An 11,605-nucleotide genomic window follows, 5' to 3' on the forward strand; every position below is an offset into this window, starting at 1 on the left:
TCTTCTTCCTATTACATTCTGTGACTAAACCCCAGCCTGAAAGTTACAATATGGTATCTCTCAGTTTTTAATTTGAATGTCAGAGAGTTTTACTGCTGTCCTTTCTTCGGTAAACAAGCACCCTGTGAATACACACGCCTCGGCCAGGTTCAAAGATTTATTACACTAGGCAGCCAAGCCAAAAAACTATTTCAATCATCATTTTCAAACTGCATTTCTTCTAAAGGATCTTTGCAGCCCAGGCTGGTAATTTATTGCAAAACATTTTCTGCTGGTTAATATTGTGATTCTACCCATTAGAAAATACCTCCAAAGAGAGTGCAAACCAAGGCATTGAACATGAATACTGGACCTTCAGCAGGGATTACAAACCCAGAAGCAACCTTAGATCTACACTGGTGAGTCTTATAAACAGAACAAGCAAAGAATCGAAATATCTGAAACACAAGAGAAGGGCGGGGGTCACTGATAATGCACGCTCGAGCTTCTAAGAGTATCGCTTAGAACACAGTTTAAGAAATCGAACTACATACAAAATAAAACATTTGGAGAAACGGTAATGTAAGTAAACACATGCATAAAACACGTTTTTCTTTTTGTTTTTGTAAGTATTCATTACCATACCGTTGACAAGGGAAGAGTAGCAAACAGGACTTGTACTTACTTATTAGGCTAACTATACCTGTGGAATTATGTATCTATAAAATATTACACAGGCCTCTAATAACAAGCAGCCAACAACCATTCATTAGAGGGGCAAGATTTCCAAACCCCAGGGATTGCTGCTAGGCAGGCTCCACTGCCTTTAAAACCTGTTGTTTCTTCAAGGATGTCACTGGCTTTGCAGTAAAAGCCTTGATTTATTCCTGGCGACTGATAATTATTACTTTCTTGTCATCTGTCAAAGAAAGGGGCAAGGATGCTTCTAACTACACACTTCAAGCTTTCTATAGGGGTCAATAAATCAGCCAAGCCGGGCCCTAAATCAGAGTTAATGTAAAACGGGCTGTCTGTGCGCTGGGCTGCATTAGTCAGTGCTGTGGTATGGGCTCCAATGCTAAATCCTTTCCATTATGAATTAATATAGGAAGCGTCTGAACATCAGTGCGGTAATTATAGGTGTGAAGTGTGACTATTCCAGGCTCAGCTGTGATTTATACCTTTCAGATCACAGCCGTATGAAATCGGGTTTGGAGATGTTTGCGGTGTGGAGAATTTAGAGGGGCCAAGAGAAAAAACGAGGCGTTCAAAAACCACATGAAAAGGATGCGGCCATTATTACGATCTGCATTACATTACATTGCATTACATTGCGCAAACAACACCTTCTCCTCTTTTGAAGCTCTTTATCTTTTAATGGCAGGAGGGTTAGTTGAAAGTTAGAAGTTCATCGGGTGATAGGTAACGCACGGATGGTGGAGTCTCTGTGATAAAAGGGGTTATCTGTGAATGAGCTTCACTGCAGCTGCGTTGCAATTTAAACACTACCTCGCTTATAGTCTCAGATGTCTGCTATTAATGTTGACTATGTAGCGATACAGAGTACATTAATGTGATTAATGACTTTACCTCTAACACTTTCCATGAAGTGTCTCTAATTACTGTGCATTTACATCGGAGTTAGTAAATACATGTGTACTTACACAGAATTACAATGTTATAGTTACAATTTACTTAATGTGTACTTTTTTTTTGCACAATTTAAGCCTAACCTCTCTGTGCTTTACAATGCTTCCCTATGCTTTACCAGACCTCTCTGTGCTTTACAATGCTTCCCTATGCTTTACCAGACCTCTCTGTGCTTTACAATGCTTCCCTATGCTTTACCAGACCTCTCTGTGCTTTACAATGCTTCCCTATGCTTTACCATTCCTCTCTGTGCTTTACAATGCTTCCCTATGCTTTACGACCTCTCTGTGCTTTACAATGCTTCCCTGTGCTTTACCATTCCTCTCTGTGCTTTACAATGCTTCCCTATGCTTTACCAGACCTCTCTGTGCTTTACAATGCTTCCCTATGCTTTACCAGACCTCTCTGTGCTTTACAATGCTTCCCTATGCTTTACCATTCCTCTCTGTGCTTTACAATGCTTCCCTATGCTTTACCAGACCTCTCTGTGCTTTACAATGCTTCCCTATGCTTTACCAGACCTCTCTTTGCTTTACAATGCTTCCCTATGCTTTACCAGACCTCTCTGTGCTTTACAATGCTTCCCTATGCTTTACCATTCCTCTCTGTGCTTTACAATGTTTCCCTATGCTTTACCAGACCTCTCTGTGCTTTACAATGCTTCCCTATGCTTTACCAGACCTCTCTGTGCTTTACAATGCTTCCCTATGCTTTACCAGGCTTTTACTTTGCTTGATCACACTCTGCTGTGCTTTTGCTGTGGGAGACTTTTCTAAGTGACTCGGTGCCCAGCGGTATATGCAGGACACATCTTCTTGTTCACCTGTTCTGATAGTGCTGTTGCACCTCATTGACAGGGTGATTCTCTCTTGATAGATTGTCTTCATTAATCATCCAGAACTCGTCCTGCACAGGATGAATTCAGATGAGATAACAGAAGGAAAGGGCAGCTCCTGTGATATATTCACGAATTATACGCAGCATTGTAGTTCCACTAGCAATAGGATAACTAGATAACTATTACAAAGAAATGCATTTTATTGGGACAGTGTTGTCCTGTAACAGTGGGAGCGTCACTACTTCATCAGTCTTGGTTCTCTGAAACCGACTTCATGTGATTGTTATATAAGGCCTCAGATTCTTGTCCTGATTTGGTAACTCTGTGCCGAGTTTTACACTCTTTAGAGAGGATACACTTGCACTCACAGCATCGTGTTCATGAATAATATTGGAGCTATTCTATTCGAATGGAAATGCATGTCTTATGTAGTGTTATTGGATATGGCATGCATTCATGTATCTAGTGGGGGCTGGAACATCACAGCCCTAAAACTCCATTAGAGAACGATCCGGTATTCCATATCGCTTCTATCGCACTACATCGCCTAACCCACAGGGGGCAGCATTATCCTACAAACAAACAAACAAACAAACAAACAAACAAACTACAACGTGGTACACACATGCACAGTAAATCAATGTTGTTTGCTGTGTAGATTGAGCGCAGTGCTTGTCTGGAAGGGTGCAAAGTGTTAAGAGTTTCCAGCTCTTCAGGACCCCTGTGCTCCTCTCCGAACGCTGCATGTCCCAGGAGGAGTGTTTGCCCCGGGCGGTGCTGTGCGCTGGAATTCAGCTCTCTTTGTATCCACTTTGAAAATGATAGTGATTCTATTGACGTTCCCACGCTTGTAGCCGCGGTAACGGAGCCTGCAATTATCCGGACAGCAGACAGCTAAGGAGACCATGATGGTTCCTCCTCCCTCCCGACAGAGGAACTGTGTTTATCAGCACAGGTAATTAGACAGGTATTCAAGGTAACAATTTTACAGCCCCGATTATGAAACAAGCGCAAAAGGCTGCAATGGAAAAAAGGCATTGGAACAAACTTGAGGAAGAACTGAAACGTCCTGCCTTTGATACCTTTAAAGAAGTTACAACAAAGAATTGACATCCGTGGAGAGCCCAGACATGGTTTTGTTTTGGCCGGTGCTTCCAAGCAGTATAAACTGAGACATCGTACAGGGGTCGCTGCACACAAATATTGGCTGGTTTGCTAGTTTTGCAAGTGTTGTGAGATTCATGTGCGTGCCTTTCTCCAGGGTGCATGCTCTTCTTTGCTTATTTCAAACTGCAAGTGTGCGAGTGCATGTATGCAATGATAATGACTCTGCTGCTTAATAACAAATTACAGAGTGTAAAGCCTTGTCTAGAATGTACTGAGTAGCAATTACACAACCTGCTGATTACATTTCATTCTGCTGCACAAGGAGGTGAGGGAGGGACATGTTATTTATGTTGTAATCTTTCATTGCTCAATTTGTATTGGGATATGTATTGACAGACTGTTAAATAATATCCACACGGTTTGCATGCAAATGCAGAACTTTTTTTTTTTTTTTTACTTAACGAAAGATTCAGCGGAACCATAACCCCAGAAACAATCCCATAAAATTCTAGAATCAGAACCAGTGCAATGACACGCCCCTTGATTTGCAACATCGTCCTGTCCTTCATCTAGTCCAGGGCTGCCCTTTCCAAGTACTTCATTTTGTATCTCTTTATCTGTTATTCTTTTTGCAAAAAAAGAAATGCAAAGATGGTCCTGCAAAATAAATCAGGATTCTTGTTGATGTTGTCTGGGGTCCCAGGTTCAGTACTCTGTACCACTTTACATGGTGTCTCTAATGACTGTGTATTTACATAGTAGTTACTTACTAAATCCATGTGCACTTACACATAATTACAATGATATTATGCACAGTTACAATGCACTTAATGTGTACATTGGTTTTGCATGACAGAACCTTAACCCTAAACCCTTTTCTGATACAATTGTGTACTTCGTGTAGATCGTGCAAAAAGATTGACATGGTAACGATGCATAACGACATTTAGAGGGATGATTGACAGGAGTAGGCTGGCATGACTCCTTCACATCCTTTGCAGCAGTACCAGTGCACATTAATGCAAGTGAAGACTTTGTTTAGCTCTGCTCTCGTCTCTCTTCACTGTTACCTGCGTGTCCCGCCATGCAGTTACAGAACAGAGTCCCATGGAGGAAGCAGTGCTGCTCTCCTAGCTGCAGGGCGGGGTGCTCAGTGCAAGCCTAGATCTCCTCGGCTGATGCTATCAGGAACTGGGCTATCAGGCTGCTGTGTCCAGGGCCAATCAGCCCAATTTGTGACCTATTGCACGGGGGTCCTGGCCACCTCTTATTTCACATTATGAAACAACAATGGGCATGATTAGAGTCCTGATTGCCAGGTAATGGTTTAACCTCAGGATTGCCGGTTGTTACTGAATTGCTAGAAGGAAAGTTCTTTGGACAGAAGCTGTAAATCCCTCCCCGAGAGCAGCAATGCCTTCTTTTAATGATAGTGCGCAAGCAGGAGGAGAAGGGGTTTTTTTTCCAGCAATGCAGCCTCTTCCCTGGACATCCAAGTCCTGTCCTGTTTTATTGCGAATGGCCTACAATGTTTAGTGCTAATGGTTTTCTAATGATTGAAGTTAGCCAATGGGTTCACATACGCTTTGCAGACAGATTTTGCAATGGTTCTCTGCAAGAAACTAGGAACAATAGTGGATTATGCGCTAGGCTGGAGGAACCTAGTTTTGTGCAGCACAGCAATGAAAACATGATGCAAACGTCCCTGCAAAAGTTCATATAGATTTTGCAATTCCAAAAAATTTGTTTGGCAGAATGTTTGATGAAAAAACAAGGACCTCCTGCAGCAACGCTGTTTAATCACTCGACTGACAGATTTCACCTTGAAATAATTTATGCCAACAAAACTGAAAATGTGCAGTCAATAATAAAAATAAAAAATACAATTAAACATTCATTCAATTAGAAATCACGCGTGGTTCAGACATCTGAGTTCCGTGTTTTAAAAGTGTTAATACTGAGTCTTTAAATGTGAAGTTCAGCAGAACAAAAAAAACACACACACACACAAAGAATGGTGCAAAGAATGTCCGAGAGAAAGAAAATGACAGATCTCAAAACCAGTTAAGTGGCACCTTTGCAGCAGGAAAGCCCTGCTCTAGTAAATCACCCCCAGAAGCCTCCTTTTACTTGTCCCAGTTGGTAATCCATTAGTTTAGACGAATGGTTCCGTTTCCCCAGACTGACTGGCATTCCCCAAAAATGTAACACAGCGGCGATCGCTTAACTCAACAGCAACTGCAGGTGATAATTGTCAAATATTTTCTTGTTTTTCCTTCCTTTGAAGTCCTGGCCTGTCTCTTTGCCCCCGTAGGGCTCTCCTGCCCTGATTTATTGCCCTGCTGTAGTGCAGACACCCAAATTACCTGAACCTTCAAATCAAGCCCAGGACAGGAGGTAATAGGCAAATAGGACACTACTAATTGCAACTATGGAGAAATCTATATTTTAGATTGTGCTGATAAGTGTTTTCATGTAGAAGGGATAGGCTTATAAAGGACATTTAGAAAACGTTGGTTATCTGATAAAGAAACAATTTGTCATGTGGCTTCTGAGCTCATTTTTCAAAGACTGATAAAGCTTTGTGTGCTTCTATTTAAATCACCATCCGCGTGCCTTATACAAGTTTGAAAACTTTCTGTTTTAACTACATACAGTGGCAAATTGCCCTTGTTTGTATCTGCTGCTGTGCATTCATTGTGAAATAAAAAGATAAAAAAAAACAATTCTTAATGTTACCAGATTAGAAAAAGCAATTCACAAGATAAGAACTCAAAACTGTGTCTGAGTTGATTGTTACTAGTTTGGTAACATCTTGAAACTCAGAAACGAGGTGAACGTGTCACATGGGTGTAAGATTTACAGAACGTATTAAAGTTACATTGTTGCATTTTGCATTTGCAATTCTTTGTCTTCACATGTGATCTGAAGCAGTATCTGAAGCTGCTCTACCGGCAGTGTATCTGACAGCGGTCATGAGAAAGGAAGCTTGCTGGTCTCAACCCTGCGGATCTCAAGAGAATAATGACACCTTTGTGGGAAAGAAGTCCTTTCACACGGTCAGTCAAAGATTACAGCCAGTCAAAGACTCGCAGGACTCAACAAAACGCTGCACTATATAATATGCAATGACACAGTTAGAAGTATACTGTTATTTATTCTTTTCTTTATACTGTATATTTGCAAATAAAAACAATTTATTTTGATTCATCCAATACTTTGAATATCTATCTACATTCATGTAAAGCTGCTTGTGTGCCATTATATTACAAAATCGATATTTATTCCGCTTAACTACCAATGAAGAGACACTACAGCATGTAAGAGCTCATATATTCACATTAAGGGTGATGACATTATCAGCCAAACAACATTTAAAAAAAGCAGACAAGTCAATCGGATACATTTTATTAGACAGTCCCAGTTATAAAATGAGTGCACAAATAGATTTAGGTTTTAGGTACACACACAGCATACAACTATTATTGTGTACCTGAAATTTAAAAAAGGGAGGGCGTGTCTGAGATGAATACCCAGCCCTACTTTGCCTCGAGGAGGCACATAAAGAGAGAGTGCAGCACCTGTATAGGTTACCCCAGCTCCACGTGGTGCAATAAAAGACAGCCTTAAAGCCTTTGAGAGATCTTAAAAGGAGGAAGAGGCAGCTCTGTTGCAAACGCCCAGCTTGCAGCATTGATCACAGATCGCAGATCCGAAGAGCAGTGACAGCTCCTGACAGCACGAGCAACACCACACCGTGTCTAAATCATCCAGGATGAACCGCACCGCCAGTCTAACAGAGTCCGAGCTGTCAGAGGAAGAACTGGAAGCCACTTTGCTGGAGAACGAGGACGAGCTGTCCGAAGGATGCCACCACTCCAAGTGCTCCAGGGACAGCGAGAGCTCCACCAGCGAGGTGGAGGACTCCAAGTCCAAAAAAAGGAGCCGTCCAGTGAGGTCCAAGGCTCGCAGGACAGCCGCCAACGTGCGGGAACGCAAGAGGATCCTGGACTACAACCAGGCGTTCAACGCCCTGAGGATGGCCCTCAAGCATGACCTCAACGGCAAGCGGCTCTCCAAGATCGCCACCCTGCGACGGGCCATCAGCCGGATCTCCTCTCTCTCCATGTTCCTGCACATGAACCCGGTGCACAGACACAACCATACTGAATGCCAGTTCGAGGAGCCCAGAATGGACGCGGGAGGGAAGGACGGAGGGCGGCAAGCCTTCCAGGGGCCATCAGAAAGCCACCCTCCACACCACCCCCCCTCGGATCAAATCTACGGAGACAGCCACCTGCCCCCTTCCTGCTCCTCCTCCTCCTCCTCCTCCTCCTCCTCCTCCTCCTCCTCTCCACTCTATTCCAGATATTCCCCTCAGGCCCAGTACTACGTTCACCAGGGACATTACAGGGGTCCCCGAGAAGATCCCTGTAGCCCTGCTGGCTACACCAGCAGCGGGGCAGGCCACCAGTTTGGAGTCAGGCCAAGCTGTCACCAAAACCACGCGGACAACTGTGCAGAGCCCTCGACTGCAGCGGCCTTCCCCTGGCATCTCAGCTATCTCCAAGGCACTGGTTATCAACAGCCCCTGACGATGCACTGAGTTCAGGCTGGCACTAAAAACTTCCGAGACTTTGAGAAGAATTCAAGTGACTCTGCGGTCCCAATTCACCAAACTCAGTTGGCATTTAAAGACGGTGTGTATTAATACTAAAATATTTCAGTGTCTTTTTTTTTTTAAGTACAAAGATGCCTGCTGTTGACAGAGTTTTGTTGCAGATGTTTGGTTTACCACACACCTAATGCAATTCTATCTACTCTATGAGTAATGCAAACATGGGAGAAAGTTGCTGCATTATTTTTTTATGCATCAAGATGAAACTTCAATGTATTTGTCCGTGTTTATTGTCTTCTGTGACTGCAATTCGATTCTATGTAATAAACTAAATTACTGTTTTTTTGTCTGGTCTTTTTTCCCCCTCCAGGGTATTAAAATGTTTTATTTATTGATGTAGTTATTTATTTTGAATATTTGGGGTGCTGTTGTTTCCGAAATTGAAATGATTTTGGTTTTGTTTCAAGTGTTCAGTTTACATTCCATTTAGAAAGTGGCCCATATGCTTTAGCCTGTATTTCACGATACCAAAATGTGCAAAGTGTAGTTTACTGTGTTTTAAAAAATATATAATGTGCAGGGTTTTATAAAAAATATATAATGTGCAGGGTTTTATAAAAATATATAACGTGCAGGGTTTTATAAAAAAAATGGCAACATGTTTGTTGTTTTGTTATATTTATTTAAAAAAGCAAGTTTGGAAAAATGTATTTTATTTTGTCATTAAGTTAAAAGCTAGTTTCTCCAAATCGTCATTAGCAAAAAAAATAAATAAAATAATCTGAAAGCAGAAACACACCCAATAAAGCATTAAGCTGTATCTTATTCATTTTAGACGTTTACTTTGTGTTTTTTCCATTCAGATTTTTTTTTTAATTAGGAGTAAATATATTTGAGAATCTAGCCGTTCAGTCTTATTCCTATCACTGTCAGCTAGTTTCTTTCTAGTTTCTAGTTACAGCATCTCTTAACCTCTCTGGCATCAATCGGACCTTTTCCTCTTAGTATAAGGGTTTAGGGTATGCTGCCCTTTTCATGGATTGCAGTCATGCTTCTCAATTGACATGGCGACACACACCTCCTGAAACGTAACCTTTCAGTCTTCAGTTCAATAGTGCCTCTCGGGCTGTCAGCGATGACTTGCCAGTCGTTCACCTACAGGCATACACTGGAAATGTTTTGACGTTTTTACGAGGCGACAGCGTTTCATGTGTTTTATGAGTGTGTGTGAGTGTGCCTGTAAATGTCAGGAATGTCTTAACTGTGTTTCCAAAGCGTTGAGAAATTCTGTACATGCCTTCTCCTGCAGTGTGAGATGATAATTAACAGGAGCAAGAAACTCTGCTGCCTGCAACACTAATAAATACTTTGCTAAATGTCATTAAAACCATGTCGGGTGCAGTTCAGCAAGCCACATCCTCTTTCAGAATCGCATTATGTCTGGTAGGTAGATGTGGATTAGCTGGCTTGTATATTTTCACTCCAGTGAGTCAGGCGGGCACGATGGCCTGGCTTCTGTTGGTCAAGTTTAATTCTTGCTCCTCAGACTGCAGAACTTCAGTTATTTATGCCTGGTGCCCCCCTCAAGCGATGGGAATAGAATCTTGTGTTTTGCATTCCGGATTGTGTCAGCTGATGATGACATCAAGCCCCTGACCTTGATCCCCAAGACACTGTCGTTCTTCTGTCTGCAGAGCTATTGCGAATGCAGTAGCGTTTAATCAAGGGAGAGCGCAGTGATACAGTGTCTGAGTCATCATGCTCTTTCCGTCCGCTCACTATTTGTCATCAGGGAAGCTTTCCAGAAGAGGCTATCTCATTAGCAGAATGATTTGCACTGGACAGTAACCGTGACGACGGCACACTGGCGCTGTGGCTCCTGCTCTGGACTGTGGGTGGGAGGTCAGGTTTCTCTCTATCTGCTCAGCCTTGGCATTCCAGGTTTTGATCATAATGCCTACAAATATTTGTGTTCACATCCCTTAAAGATACATGTATTTAAAGCAGAAAAGGAGAAGGGTGAGTTCAGGGCAAGTCTTTGTGTTGCACAGAGACAACCAAAAGGTAAAACATTTTGATTTTGATTTGATCAGCCTGCTGTGTCTTATCCCGGTGGAGCACTGACCAATCAAATCAACCCCACAGTTGTACCTTATATTCTATGAAAAACAGTGAAGCAATGCCAATTCATTAAACTGGGACCCCCCTCTCTTGCATTTTAACCCGGATCACACTGAAGAGGCTCCCTATGCATGGTTGATTTCAATAATGCAAACAGCCCTGTTTTAATGATCAGTGTTTAGAGATCCTCTGCAAGTCAGATCAGCTGAACAGACCCCCCCCCCCCGCCCCCCCCCAGTGTCCCACGAGTTCGATCAGGTTGGTTATTGAACTTCCTGATGGCTCAGGGCTGCTTGGCAGCACCCTTGTGGAGCTCCAACCACCTGCAGGCTTCAGGCTCTGAGTACCTGGAAGAGGAGAGGATTCTGCTTTCCCTTCCCGTAAAGAAGGGGCGCCCCCCCCCCCCGTACAGGCACAGTCATCACCAGGGTGTGGGCGCAATCCCTCCCCCCCCCCGAGATGTGATTCACGCACACTCCCACAGCACCCCTTCTTGAAGGACTGATTGATCGTTGGGAAGAATGACTCTGGGGAGGGAGGTCTGGCAGTCTGAGCTTCGTGTTTTGATTTCCTGCCTGGCTGTCGTGCAGCCTGCCAATCCGTCTCACCTGTCCGTCTGTCTACCCCGTCCTCCGTTTGTATTCGGATCAGGCTTACTCAGCTTCTGCTCCAAGCGTTTCCAGTTACATCTGTATACCTTATTCATCTCTCTATCTAGACAGCGTCTTTCCAATAGTTAGCCACAAGAGGGCAGTAACACCCCATTGCGACGAGAGTAGCCACAATTCAGAACTGACGTAAGTACAATAGTACCTCATGCAATAAATTCCTATTCTAGTAAATACAACCCAATCTTATGTGTCCATAGTGGCAGCGGTCCAGTCACTGCACTACCATTGTAGTTCAAATGTATTTGTAGCTACTGACATTCAATAGTGGTAGATTTAGAAAGCCTAAGAGAAAAGTCATAAATTCTCGATGTCTTTTCCCTCACTAATTCGCTACCTTGACCCAAAGTCATTCATCATCTTAGCAATAAACACTGCGGTCTCTTTACGCTTGTCAAACCTGCAACGACCAGCACGGGTTTATCCCGATAATCGTGCTGGATTTGAGCTGGGCATGACGTTTCAATTGCACTGTAAAGATGGCTGTGTGCAAGTTACAGAAACAGCCACAATTAAAAGTCGTTTTGTTGTTACATTCCAAATCAAGCACATCAAAAGTTTTGAACACGTGATTAAAGTGCAGCGTGACGCTAAGTAGCGAAGAAAACAATCGAGACTGATTGC

At 42.9% G+C, this 11,605-nt stretch overlaps 1 protein-coding gene across 1 annotated transcript; it reads left to right on the top strand.

The window, feature by feature from the left end:
- Positions 1-7,240: 7,240 nt before the first annotated feature.
- Positions 7,241-8,829, top strand: LOC117429807 (class A basic helix-loop-helix protein 9-like). The gene has a single exon (XM_034049643.3). It carries the CDS (start codon positions 7,350-7,352, stop codon positions 8,178-8,180), a length of 831 nt encoding a protein of 276 aa, XP_033905534.3. The 5' UTR covers positions 7,241-7,349; the 3' UTR covers positions 8,181-8,829.
- Positions 8,830-11,605: the final 2,776 nt, after the last annotated feature.

The sequence above is a fragment of the Acipenser ruthenus genome, chromosome 26 (genome assembly GCF_902713425.1).
Source record: "Acipenser ruthenus chromosome 26, fAciRut3.2 maternal haplotype, whole genome shotgun sequence".
Classification (NCBI taxonomy): Eukaryota; Metazoa; Chordata; class Actinopteri; order Acipenseriformes; family Acipenseridae; genus Acipenser; species Acipenser ruthenus.